At 38.9% G+C, this 14,600-nt stretch overlaps 1 protein-coding gene across 1 annotated transcript in view; it reads left to right on the forward strand.

Moving 5' to 3' along the window:
- LOC107114047 overlaps positions 1 to 5,121 on the forward strand; it is a 45,530-nt gene extending 40,409 nt beyond the window's left edge. The window contains exon 17 of the mRNA XM_015415467.1: positions 4,669 to 5,121. Coding sequence (XP_015270953.1) covers positions 4,669 to 4,676 — 8 coding nt within the window. The 3' untranslated portion in view covers positions 4,677 to 5,121. The remainder of the gene's footprint in view (positions 1 to 4,668) is intronic.
- Positions 5,122 to 14,600: the final 9,479 nt, after the last annotated feature.

The following is a 14,600-nucleotide window of genomic DNA, read 5'->3' on the forward strand; positions in this document are numbered from 1 at the left end:
CTCTAGCAGTACACCGGATACCTCAGACTCGGAGAAGGGGGAAGCTGCACCTAAAATACCTAAAACGAATCTGAAGTACAAGAAGAAGAAACATATAAGATAAATGGATATTTCAACAGGATATAAGTGATTATAAAACACCAGAGACTAGTATTAAGATTAAGCCAGCGTTAACCTGAATTTTGATAAATTGATCTTTGTTATTATTGTAGGATTCTTATATATACATTGTAACATTTAGATCACGATCCTTGCCTTATCTTTTGTTTCAGATATAGTGTTTACCCCCTATTCCTTTCCCTTTAGGATGTAGGTGATAAAATGCAATAAAAACGTTATATAAAAAATAACTGTAGCTGGCAGCAACACTAATTAAGCTTTGGTAAATTCCCTCACATGTACTTAACTAACCACATTTAGAAGTCACTTGAATTCAGTTTGTCAGGTGCAGGGTGGGATAGAAACTATGCTGGTCAAACTTCTTATCACTGTAGTGTCACTAAAAACCCCAGCCTTCACAGCAGTTGACTCCAAAGGACAGATCTATCTAGTGTTGTGGTTGTTGGTGCTCTCTGCCACTTACTCAGCACATTAGCAGTGCTATTTGGATTTGTATTGGCAAAAAGCCTTGGTCTTATGATGGTCTCAGCTGCTGCATTTGCAGAAAAATTTCTGGAGCCAGAAGAGAGAACACAATGAAAAAAAGGGATTACCGAACATGCACGGAGTCAGAAACAAGAGTAGCCTGACATGAACATGTAGAAGTAGAAAAGAGCAAGAGTCAAGTGGCACCTTAAAGACTAACAAAATTTGTGGCAGGGCATGAGGTTTTGGAGCAGTGACTCATGAAAGCTCATACCCTGCCACATATTTTGTTAGTCTTTAAAGTGCTACTGGACTCTTGCTCTTTGCTTCTTCTACAGACAGACTAACATGGCTACCCATCTTGATATATGAACATGTAGAGACTTTTAGGGTGGTATAAGAGGACTTGGATTCAGAAATAGCTAAATAAGTCGTTATGCATCTTGGTTTGTGAGCAAGCACAAATAGGTTTAGAGCCAGACAGGCTGTTAGTCATGCATAAGCAATGTGAATGCTACAATATATACACATCTCTAGACATGTAGTAGAGTGGACAGGAAATAACAAATATTATTTTTAAGACAGCTAGGGGAAATTACTGACTTTGAATTTTAAAACAAATGAGGGATGTAGATGATTTTCTTCTAGGCAGGCTTGTTGCAAGACTCCTATGTCCTTTGAGAGCCAGTGTTGTGTAGTGGTTAAGAGTGGTGGGACTCTGATCTGGAGAACTAGCTTTGATTCCCAATCCCCACTCCCCACATGAAGCCAGCTGCATAACCTGGGGTCAGTCACAGTTCTCCCAGAGCTCTCTAAGCCCCACCTATCTCACAGGGTGTCTATTGTGGGGACAGGAAGGGAAGGCAATTATAAGCTGCTCTGAGACTCCTTTGGGTAGCGAACAGCGGGGTATAAAAACCAACTACTACTACTACTACTACTCTTCCTCCTCCTCCTCCTCTTCTTCTTCTTCTTCTTCTTCAATTGGCCTTCTATAACAGGCTTATTACAGTGCTCGTTCAGTATTTCAGTTCAATTCTGTTTGAGTGGCTTGCCTATTTAGCTCTGAAACATCAACAGTAGAGTCTAAGTGAGACTTTAGCCATATGTAAAGTGGTTGCTCACATCTGAAAATGGCTGAGTGTATTAAGGAAAGCAGGCAAGAAGAACACTGCAATGAGGATCTCAGTTATTTATTTATTTATTTAGTTAGTTATTTGCCTTATTTAGTTATTTACTTTGTTACTTAGAGGATTTCAATTATTTACTCTTAGCCTTCAACAATTAAGAAGAATACATTTACACAGTAGTCTCCTATTTTGACATATTTATGTGATCCACTGTGTTTTCCCCCATAATTAAATCCAAACAAATGGTGACCATATAAACTTAGCTTGTTATTCCTGTTTGGTCTTTGCTTCTTTTAAAACATTTTCATTGTGTTGTATGCTAATTTGCTGTTCACCATCTGTCTATATGTATGGACTGTTAACTTCCATTTCAATGTATTTGAGGAAGTGTGCATGCACACGAAAGCTCATACCTTGAATAAAACTTTTTTGGTCTTAAAAGTGCCACTGGACTCAAACTTTGTTCTAATGCAATGAGTAGTTAGCTTGTGGTCAGTTGTCTGTGTTAGTATTAATTATTTTAAATAAACCCTTAAAAATCTAATGTTATTCACATGGTAAACCTACATCCTTAGTTAACAAGAATTATATTCACTAAATTTGTGTATGTATGTGCTTTAAATTTTTCACAGTACAGTGGGGAAGTAGTTCAAATCACCCTGTAATTCATTTTGCTTTTTACGTGTGAATAATGCTAATACTTATAGTGCCCTCAGGATAGTTTTACATTTTTCAGCAAAGCAAGGGGAAGAAAGGAGAAATGAGGCAAACAATATCCACTTGTTGTTTATAATAGTATTTTACATAGTAATATAAGCAGAAGACAAGTTCCACTCTCACATTTTAATCATCATGGCAGAGAAGTAAGCTTGACTCTGAATGGTACTCAGCTGAAAATACTTCAGATTATGTTTTTAAATACAGGGTTCTTTTAAAAAAGAAAAGGATGTGAAATATCTTGCAGCACACAGATTGTGGAGCACAGAATCATGCTCATATCATTTAATGATTTCCTAGACAAACTATTTACTAAAATGATGCTGGGGAGGGGGAGAGTGACAGCCAGAATTGTGTATATATCTTGGGTGTGGTTTGCCATTGCAAACCGCTACATATGGTACATGTCTATAGGTCTTGGAAACTCTTCCTTTCAAGCCAGTGTTGCAACTAGGTGTGTTCCAGTAAGCTAAATGCCTCCCAGTCATTCTGTGACACAGTTTATACTGTCCTCTTTATGGCTCCAGCTGTTGTGGACGTGCCTGATTTTTGATGTGGGTTGCTGTAGGCCACATGTTAATAAGGCACATTTTCCTTTGACCCTTGATTGGCACATGGAGTTCTAGGTTTCATTCCTTTCTTTTTCACAGCCCAGGGAATGAGGTTGTTCATATTCTCATTGTTTCTGTTGTTAAAGCTTGGTACAATCTCTGAAGTCTAGTTCTGGGAAACAGGAGCTATTGTTGCATGTCTACTGTTTCTGGTTAGCATCAGCCTCTTCCCTGCTCTTATGCTTACAACCTGATGGATCACATATGTTGTAATGACAGTTGAGGCTTGATCAACCTACTGTTTGGTTCTGTTTTGGTCTCTATTCTTTCACTGTTTCCACTTTTTGCTTAATAGTCACCACTTTCTCAGAGACAAAATTTAATATAATTAAGCAGGAGTCCAGTAGTACTTTAAAGACTAACAGTTTATTCCAGCATATGTTATGAAAACATATGCTGTTTGTTTTCAGCTTGTTTGTCAGAGCTTGTTTCCTGAGATGCAGGAAGAGAAGAAGTGAGATGCATCCAGTGTTCCCGCTAGCTGAGTTAGTGTGAGCTCGCTCACAGTTTTTTAGCCTCACATATTTTTGACTCACATATTTTTGTCTTAGCTCAGGAAGGATGGCTCCAGAGCAAACTAATTTATGCAGTAGCCAAATCGCTCACTCACAACTTTAATGCCAGTAGCTCACTAAGTAGAATCTTTGCTCACAAGACTCCACAGCTTATAGGGAGCATTGAATGCATCTGAGTGAGCTTTGACTCACAAAACTTTGTGCTGCAATTGTTAGTCTTCAGTAAGGTGTACTAGACTCCAGTTTCCTGTTTAATGTTGATACAGCTGTCTAACACAGTTGGCTCTCTGGAAATTGTTTACATGGTAGGGGGAAAGGGAGACAATGCTAAAAGCACTTCTTAATTAGCATTTTTATTAGTTGACTATCATTATTTCTCAAGCTTTGTTTTTAAAGTATATCAGTATATTGTTGATAAATGGTTGGTAGTGGCTCATTATTTAATTTTCAGTGTAACTTTTCCCTTCATTATTTTATGCTTATAATTTTATACACACACATATGCAGACACATGCATCCTTTTCTCTAACCATTTCCTTATACTATAGCATGTCCAAGAAACAGAATCTAATTTGGGGGTATGTGAATGAAGTGTCAGGTCTGGGTAGACAGACAAGGCTCCATTCTCAAAAGCAGGTTTACCCCTGCTTTCCATGTGCACTCATTCCCTCCCCCCCCAAAAAAAATATATGAATGGGTGCCATTTTCTTCTGTGAGGGAACATTGGACACATTGCACTTGGGCACTGTTACAGTGAAGGGAAAACCTGTCCTTTACCCTAATCACTGGGTGGTCTAACCTCCGCTGATATGGATATTCTTCTTCCACACATACCAGCCATTATAACAGTTGGCTTTTATCTAGTGTGTGTATTGTCCGTATGTATGTTTATGAAATAAATTTCAATTTCTTGTTCAGGTTTAACACAAAAAAGCCTGTCCTTCCTTCTTCCATAGATAGCAACTTTGTGATTAATTATTCTGGTTCTAATAAAAAGTTTCTACCCATTTAAATACTGTTACAAAGTTGCATAATATTCTTAGAGATTACTTCTAAAATAATTTGTATCTTGGTTGGTCCTCTAATTTAGATTTCCCCTTATTTTTTCAGATACTTAAAGCTTCAAAAAGACTGTCCCTACAGCAAGAGGACCAGCCTAAACCATACTCCACAAAAGGGGAGCAGATGCTTGTTAGATACCTTTTACGATGTAATTAACCAAGCAGATCAGAAACCTGGGGAACAAACACTAAAGGCATTTTCACAAGTGATGCAAACAAAGCTTTTTGTCTGGAATGCATCTCTTGTGAATGTTGTTAGTATGGTATACAAAGCAATATAAAACCATTTTTGAATTGAATGGATATTCTGGTCAATGTAGATTTTACCTCCTTTCCATAGATACAGTAAATTTTTAAAAGTCATTTGTGAAACAGCCTAAGAACCGAGAATGTGTAGCACTCGTGACATATTAGTATACCTTTAGCATCCATTTAGAATCCTAATATACATTCTTATTTTTGTCATATTTAGTATGCAAGATGATTTTATTTTTCCCTAGATCAAGCAGTTTGTTAAATATTTTCTATGTCATAATTGTTGATATGCTATTTATAATGTAGCAGTAAATGATTTGAGAATTTTTAATATATATATATGTGGATATATTAAAATCTGGATGCAATTAAGTTAGCAAAGCTTAAAAACAGGATAAAGTAACTTCTGGAAATATTTTCATTTATTGTGGTGAACACTAACTAGGAAAATAGAGCTGTGAAATTTTGACTTGGACCTATTCATATACTTGTTTGTAGGTGATTTATCTGTTTGAGCTTCAACTCACTTTAAACTATGTGCAGTGCTACAGGAAAAAACAAATAGTTAATCATGGCTGTATAATAAATTACAATTTTTTTATGGCTCACTCTTCTCATAATGACCATTGAATATTAAAGTAAACTTTGATGATTTCACTAGCATTCTGGAGATGGGCCATGTTTCAACTGAAATCTCCCTAAAACCCATAATGTCTCAGTGGCAGGTTTTTCTTTTTTGCCCATGGGCCTGGTGATGTCATAGACACAGTTTCAATGAACTGTTCATCAACAAAGCTCTGCAGTTAAATCTGCATACATATCCATTCCTGCAACCACTTGCTCAAAAGTGGTCCTTCTCTCAAATGTGATACACTAGAACTGGTGATTTCAGGTTGTAGCTGTTCTCAGAATTTGATTGGGAGAAAAGCAGAATATAGGTATTTTAAATAAGTTAATGTTAACTTACGGGCTTGACCAAAAAGAATAGTTATAAATTGAAGTCAGTATTGGTTACTGAAGCCCTTATTTTGATCATCAATGAAGATGAACTTTAACAAAGGTGGTATGTTAGTTAACTGTTGCATGGTGCTGTTCCATTGATTTGTGCCCTCTAGTTCAGGCCACATTAATTAATTTTGTTCTCTTTCAGCTCAGGAATAGTTTGTGTGATAATACTTGTAGAAACAAAAATACAGCTTCAGCTTAAATTCAGAAATTAATAGAAACACTAACATAGTATACAGTCCCCAAAATACTTAAGAGCAGTTTGAAGTACCATTGAAGTCACTTGGGTTGTTCTAGAACTTTGTAGAATCTTTCTCTTGTGAATTGAAGCCAATGCTTAAACTTAAAGGATTTTTTAAAATCCCTAAAATTAGGAACATTAAGAAGACATTGTGTTCTATTAATTTTTGTGCGTGGGAATTCAAGGTATTAATAAGAGTTCAGCAAACTGTGAGTGTGTCTGTCTCATACTTATGTGGGATGATTCTTCCCTGCACTGGTGCATATCTATGCATAAAGAGATTTCCACAGAGCATAAAAAAGCCATGTTTCCCCTTTCTTTCAGTGCATAGGCACTACTTAAGACTGTTATTGGGAACGGGAAGCCTGTCTATGTATTCTGTATCCTTGTTCAGCCTTCTCTTGCTGCTTAATCCTTAGGCTGGGGAGGGGGATATGAAAGGTATGCACATATGATATTAGGCAGGGTCATAGTTCATAGGTATAGCACTTTGTATGTTGCAGGTACTCGGTTCAATCCCTGACAATCTTTTGGTTCGGGAATAGTTTGTGTGATAATGCTTCTTCTGTTGTGTTGTGCAAATCCTTTCTCTCCTTGAGAGGTCTCAAGAATTGATGATACCGTGTTTCCCCGAAAATAATACACTGTCTTATATTTATTTTTTCTCAAGAAGACACACTAGGGCTTATACCACAAATGCATAGAAATCCTGCTAGGGCTTATTTTTGGGGTAGGTCTTATTTTCGGGGAAACAGGGTAGTACTGTCTGCTCTAACTGAGTAGGATTGCCAGCCAGTCCTGGCAATCCACCTAAAGAGTTTGGGGGGCAAGGACTATCTTCTTGCTTTCAGCAAAAAACAAAAGCAACATCATTGTGCCTGGGTCATGCTCTGGTTAAACCTGTCTCCCCTAGTACTGAGTTAGATGGATTAATGGCTTGACTTTATAAAAGGTAGCTTAATGTGTTCACGGCCCTCTTTTTCCCTGTATTGGCCTGGCCTGGTGCCTGAATGGGTGCACCAACAGAGAAACAGGGCTCAGTTCTCCTCATGGGAGTCACTCCACTCTTGGGCACAGCATGTGTGCAGGGAAGGGTCATCCCATATAAATTGACACTTTTAGGAAGCAATACTCCTCTAAATTTGTTGATGCAAGTATAGGCAAAGTATTATTATTTGTGGGAAATTGTGTGTTTCTGAATGACAGAGCAATACTTTTTTATAAGGCCATCCTTTTAAGGACACTTGCGTGAAAAATAAGATTGTGTTTGGCTAAATGAACCGTTTTGTACACTGATAATCTATTTTTAAAATACTGTAATAAAAGTATTTCTATGCTGTGATCAAATTTTAAAAATGCTTATAATTATAGGATTTTATGATATTCTTGTTTACACAAGTGTGCCATGGTGGGCCGGGTTCAGGGGACCTGATGTACCTTTCTTCTGTCTTAATGTTTGTCTGCAATAAAAATACAGAAGAACATGTTCACTGACTAATTATTTTCCTGATATACAGACCTGCATCTCCTTTTTACTTTTTAAAAAATGTTATTCATTTTATCATAGAGAATGTGGATGCAGAAAGCTAGCTTGTTGGTTTTGTGTTCCACATTGGCTTTATTGTGCGTTCGCCATCAATTGGTCAAATCTTAGGTTTTGGTTTTTTTGTCTTTTTTTACTATGAAGAGTTTTATCCTATGATCTTGGGAACTATTGTTAACATCAAACACGACAAATCTATTCCTTGTGGGGCCACAATGTACATTGGCAATATCGTTAGGTAACTTGCACCTTTTAGTGTAGCAAGTTAGTTAAGAAATGGCATCAATAATAGCACACAGTGTAAGCAATGATTTACAAAGTTCAGAAACTGTTATTAGGCCCAGAGACAGAGAGAAGGAAAAGCTTATGTAAGAAGGAGAAAGGCAGGACTGGAGACGGCTCATGGGCTGTCCTTAATGCCACTGAGACCAGCTTTTTGCTGAGCAACTTGTTTCTTATATACAGTTCATCCAGCTCCCTAAATGAAGTTTCTTTGCATTATAGCAGGACTCAAGATGGTCACATACTGGAAGTAATGGCACTGTGCATTGTGCAATTTCTGATTCACCCTTTATGTGCAGCAAGAGGACAGTTTGTTCAGCCAGTGACTACCATGCAATATCGTCCAACGTTGCACTAGGCTTACCAGAAGGCTGGCATCTTGGCCAGGAGTATATCAAGGGATTTGTATAAAGCCCCATATCCACATGGGACTTTATATGAACTCATGACGTTTGCTCAAGAAAGAGCCACAGTAATGATCATACAAACTAGTCATGGAAGCATTTGTTTGTAGGTTCTGTGTGAATATTGTGGTTTGTGCAGTTGGTTCCTACACATGATCCCAACTGATTCTCAGGTCCATCTGAGGTTCTTACTGTGGGTAAGAACCAAATCATGGTCTGAAACACAGTGAGTAGGAAAGTATATTGCTGAAGTTTTTTTAAAAAAATCACTGTGGGCTGATAAAAATTTTGTTTTAAAACCCTCTTTGTCGAGGGGGGGGGGGGATGTTAATCTGTAGGGCATGAAGACATAATTGTTGTGATACTTTAGAGTAAATTGAGGTTATGATTGCAGGCAAATACCTCTTTAATCAAGCACAGGTAATGGACTGAGAATATGATAAATAATGGTCTTGAAGGGTATATAGAAAATCAACATACTTTACAAATAACTGTCAGCATGAGTCCCCATTTCTAATATGAGGGTAATCCTGCTCTCTTCTTTAGACAGCCAGTATTATCATCCCCATATTGTAAGGATTTTAGTGATAAGAATATAAGAAGAGTCTTATATAATAGTCTGTTGGACTGTTTCCAGCAGAAGGCCCACAGAAGGAGGTACAAAGCCTCCCACTGTTGCTACCGTCTACCAATGGATATTCTGAGGTATGTTGCTTTCAGACATGGAAGTCCCATTCAGCCGTCATAACTAACAGCTATTAACAGACCTTTCAGATTTGCCAGTTCCATCCCACATAATATTACTTATGTGCTTTGAACACTGAAAGCAATACTTAAATACCAGTAGTCATTACCATATAGACATTAAAACTGAACTATATCATATTTGGACGCAGGCTATTTAAAGATAAGATACCATGATCTTGTAAAAAAGAGAGAGAGAGAGAGGGAAAGATACTTTAAAAAGTGATTTGTATATTTTCCAGGGCAAGGTGAAAAAGAAACTCAGCAGAAGGAGAAAGGTAAGGTACTGCAAATACATGTTGCACAAAATCTGGAGTTTCTACATGGCGACCAGGATAGAGTGGAAATGGAACAAAAGGCCTCGTGCCCCATTATGTTGCCACGTTTCACAGCCTCATTTTAAGCTAAAGATAGCTTCAGAGCCTTGGCATTTGAGGCAAGAGTCCCACTGTGCTTCCAAATGCTCCATATATTTTAGAATGTTAGAAGTCCTTATAAATCTAGAAAGCTTGTAATGAATTTACTTAAAATCAGACATAGTGCAGCAGCTACACTGAACTGATCAATGTAAAAATAATGTTTTTACTTCATGGAATCCACTTTTATTGTACTGAGTCCACAGTCATTTTCTGTGTTCTGTGTTTTCATGGATGAAAAGAACCACGAACTGAGGCAGACCTAGGGGGGAGGGGGGCAGTTTCTGCTGATTCCTTCTGACTGCAGCTCCAGCACACACATCCTACACTGTTCTCTGAAGTCTCCCATCCTCTGGGGCAGCACAGGAGCTGTAGTAGGAGGGAACTGGTAGAGTTCCCTTTTCAAGCTTCACTCCAGGTTCTCTGTATCCAAGCTATTAATTTTCATTCAAATAACTTGAGTTTTGTTTTAAAAGTGAAGGTATAGAAATACTGCCTGCAAAGAAAAATTCTGTCAAAACAAAAGATTCCCACCCACCCCCCTCAATGTAAGCTGCAAGATTTCCTGTTAGTCTCATGCTGGGTGAATGGAAGGCTTCTATTTTCTGCTGCTGATTCTTCTAAAAATTATCTTAACATATGAAGTAATTATTTCACTGAAAATTAGCAGTACATAATTCACTGCAAGGAGACTGAAGAACTGGAATACATTTCAAGCTGGATCTGGGTGAATTGCAGGAACTGCACATGAGAAATAATTGTGTTTGACTAATTTGTGCCTGCGTCTTGGTCTTGGAAGATTTCAGTCAAACGCCAGTTTGCTATGATGTCCTAATGTGAGCTCCTGAGACATTGGTTTCATCCCTGCAAACCAGGATTCTGAACCATGTTTTAATCCTTGTTTAGATTCCCAGTTTGTGTGTGTGTGTGGGGAGAATAACTTGGTTTTCTATATTTCGACATCATAGCTCATCATAGTAAACTCAAAGTGGAAAAATTTAATCTGCACTGCCCAGCAGGAGTGAGTAGATGAGCCCTTGTATGCCAGGTCCATACCCATCGCTAACAATACTCCAGACATCTGAAGAGGGCCTCAATGTCCCAGATAAATACTATTTAGGGGTTCATGATTAGTTTTGCATGTTCTCTTCTTGCTTCCCCCTCCCCCCCAATGAGCCTTGTTAAGTAGATATTATGGTAGCCACTTGTCTATGGTTGAAAACAGCAGCCTGCATCTTCCCCGATAATATATAGTACTACAAAACATATAATACCATTATCATCAACATTCTTGAAATTTTCTGCACCCAGTGCTCAGTAGCTGGGAAATTAGAGGTGCAATGAGATTTTGTAAATGTCATGGAGAAAAAGGAAGGGAGGTGCAGGGCAGGGCTTCTGATTTTGGCTGCCACTGCACAGCTCTCCGAGCGTCTCGGCCTGGCTTTCATTATAAATTGAATGAAACAGCTTCAGTGCAGCATTAGGGGAGAGGGAAGTGTTTTTATTTTGTTTTAATTATCCATGTCATGCTCCAGGAAAATGCATGGATTATATCCTGCTATCTTAAGGATAATATGCATCCCAGTGCTTTCTTGCTACATGTTGCTGCCCTATTAATATTGGTAGAGGCAGGAATCTGTCCTTTTTATTAGCCCAAGAACACGCACCCATATGGTGGACTGCCAGCACAATATCCTGAAGCATATGGGTGTTCTTGGAAGCAGTCCCATAAAAACATGCCTTCAAAAACTTGGGAACTGTGATCAACTCATCTTCATTTTCTGCTTTGCAGATTTATTGTCCTTTTATGATAACAGTCATAACTCTACCATGCTCACATATTTACCTAATTTTTTTTTTTACTTCTCTCTATGTTACTGTGCTGCTCAGATCCCCTACCCTCCATTCATGCACCCACACAGGAAGCTGATGAGTCTTTAACAAACCCCAGAGATGCCTGAGATATCACATCTCTCGATGGCTTGCAACAGACTCAAACTGCTGTGACTTGTCAGACTGGCTACAATAGCCCCTGATTAGGAAGTGGGGACCTGGCCTTTCAGTTACTGGCCAGAAGCTGTTGCATGTGTTCTGACCTGTCACTGGACCACTGTAACTGCAAAACGTTTATAAGCTACTAATTAGACTGTATCATCATTATAAAAACCTTGGGGCTCTCCATGCCCTTCCTAGCATTTTAATTAATTTATTTTTTTGCTTTATCGTAATTGGATCCTATGTTTCTCAAAAGGAAATCCCTCCATGGTCAATACTGAATTCTTGAGGCAAATCTTTATTGTATCTTTTTAATATACTTCTAGCTAAGAAGAAGAAACCTAAATTATTCAACAAATTTGATAAAGGCATTAAAGCAGAGCTTGATGCTGCAGAGAAGCTGCGTAAAAAGGTAAGTATGAAAGTCATCTGAGCTCAAGTTTCTGGAGCACCAGAGATTAGAAGACAGTCAACAACACAATTCTGGTCATACAAAATCTCAAGGGGCGTGCTGCCATTGTCCCAAAAGACACTGAACTGTAGTCCCATCTAAAGGCATACTGGCATAAGGCAGGCCATGTCAGCTGTAAGGGATACATAGATGTGTAACAAAGGTAGTAGTGGGTAAGTGCAGTGGACTACGGACAAAATATACCATCTCTCCTACCAATGCTTCCAGTCAATCCGCTATATACACACACACATTTAATCTCTGTCTCTCTTCCTCCTAGCTTGGTTCAGACTCAATGGCAAACACAGATAGTCTTTACATGAACAAGCCTGGAAGGTTCCATAGTTTGCTATTAACCTGAGCCTGCTAACTATACTTTATGCTCAACTTGAAGCCAAGGCAGAACAAAACATCTGTGTGGCTTCCTCATACCAGCACTGTTTAGAGAAACATTCGCAAGACGTCATCTTCTGTTTGTCTTGTTTTCATGCTTTCCATCACTTGCTGCAGTCTTTCCTTAACATGGTTTGATGTGATCTTTTTGGAAGATTGCAGTCAAAATGACTTTGGCATACTCTGTGGATAGAAACATGAGCATTTCTTCAAGTTCTTCTCACGTTGTTGTCATTTTCCTTGTTTCAACCCTTGCAATGAACATCCCCCATACTAGTAAGTTTTCTTCAGGCTTTTAAAAAAATCAGTAATAGCTATATTCCTATAACCAGGGGTCATTTTGTAGAAAAAGAGGTGCAGGAGCTCATTAGCATAACTTATTACCATAATTTATTTGCATATGCGACACCCCTGATGTCACCGGATGTGTGTCAGAAGGCGACACCCACCGCTCAGGCTCCACTGGACTGTTTTGGATTGCTAGCTATTGAGGGTGGGGGGAACGTGCAGATCTGCCCTCACAGAGGAGGGAGAGCTTGTACCTGAAGGTGTGTGTGGGGGGGTGCTCTGCAACTTACCTGGCTGCTTCTTGCTCCTTTTGGCCTGACTGAGGGCTGCTGGGAGCAGGGGGTGGGGCTAGTTGCATGTGCCCGCCCCATTGGCTCCTTACTGCCGGAGCTCCGCTCCTGTGTGCTCCCGCAGGAAATGACCCCTGCCTATAACATTATAATGTAACTAGATTCTGATGCAACAACATACTATTTCCAGCTTTAATTTCAAAAACGAAGTCTCTAGCCCTTTTTGATACAGAGTTTTAAGGGGCTGACTGCACATTTCTCCATATAACTTTGTAACCAAAAAGTTTAGAGATTTACTTTTTTATCAATGAAAGGGCAAATTAGTACATTGGTGCAATAGATTATTACAGCTATTACTGATTTTTTAAAAAAATCCTGAAGAAGCCCTCTGATGGTGGAGGGACAAATAGCAATCATGGAGGACTGAGGCAAGGAACGTATGTGGAAAACTTCCATGTGGTTGTACTGTCACCACATGAATGCAGAAGGTTTCCAAATTGTGGTTTAGGGTATTAGTTTGAAGGGAAAGTATTAATCATAGCTAAGTGACCCACAGTACAATCTTAAGGAAGTGTATGGCCTCTAAGTCCACTGAAGGGTGGACTTCAGAAGGGTGTAGCTCCATTTAGGATTGCATTGCCAATGATCTGGAGCATTGTTTAATACATTTGAAAACTCTGGTTCAGTTGGCAGTGATGTTAATAGTTCCCCTTCTCAATGTATTCAGCAAATATCTCCCTGTCAAAGCACAAATTATTTCAGATTAAAAGTATCTGTCTTTCAGGGGAAAGCCGAAGAGGCTCTGAAGGCATTTGAAACGTTAGAAAACAAATATCCTCAAAGTCCACGGGCAAGATACGGCAAAGCACAGGTAAAAAGTGAACAAACCAAATGGAAAGACACGTTGTCTGGTTATATATGTCTCTGTTTATATTCTGTACTTGAGATTTATTCCACTTTTGAAGTACAGTTCTGAAGAAAGGATGGCAGTGAAAACAGCTTTTGATTTTGGAGTAGTGTAGTGATTATATTTACCTCTAGATCACTTTTGGGACTTCTTTGCAGTGATTTTACTATGTTTTCCAAAACAGAAGCTTAAATAGTACTTCATTTATTCTCACAGGTTTACCTTAGATGCATGTGGTGGAAATAAATTCAGAACTGGACCACTAGTTTTCAGATGCTTAGAGAGATCTGTGGCAGTGATATCCCCTTCATTCAGGCCAGGGCAGCAGTGATATTTTAGCGTAGACCGGCAGGGTTTTGTTGTTGCTGTTGTTTTTGAGTGCATACAATGAAGCACCAAAGGCCTGTCCAGGCTCAAATCTGTGAGTGGGCTGTAGTAAGATATATGCATACAGTTGGTTCAGTACAACACGGATGAAAATTGCCCATCGTCTGCCTGAAAGCTGCAGGAGATCAGGGAGGAGCCCCATAATATCTTGCTATTCTGAGTCTGCAAAAGGGTTCTCTTACTTATTATGGTCAGGATACTTCCCTCTGAGCTGTGAACTGCAGACAGTTAGCTGTGTCGCACTTAAGGTCATCACTGATTTAATCCCGTTCCCTTAACAGGCTCTCTGTTTTGAGAGAAGGGAGCAGGTGATATTGATATTACACTTCCTTTCTCCAGATACCTCCTCCCTTCCCTTAGCTTCTCCTGTTACATGTGAT

The sequence above is a fragment of the Gekko japonicus genome, unplaced genomic scaffold (assembly GCF_001447785.1).
Source record: "Gekko japonicus isolate JY-2015 unplaced genomic scaffold, Gekko_japonicus_V1.1 scaffold1410, whole genome shotgun sequence".
Lineage (NCBI taxonomy): Eukaryota > Metazoa > Chordata > Lepidosauria > Squamata > Gekkonidae > Gekko > Gekko japonicus.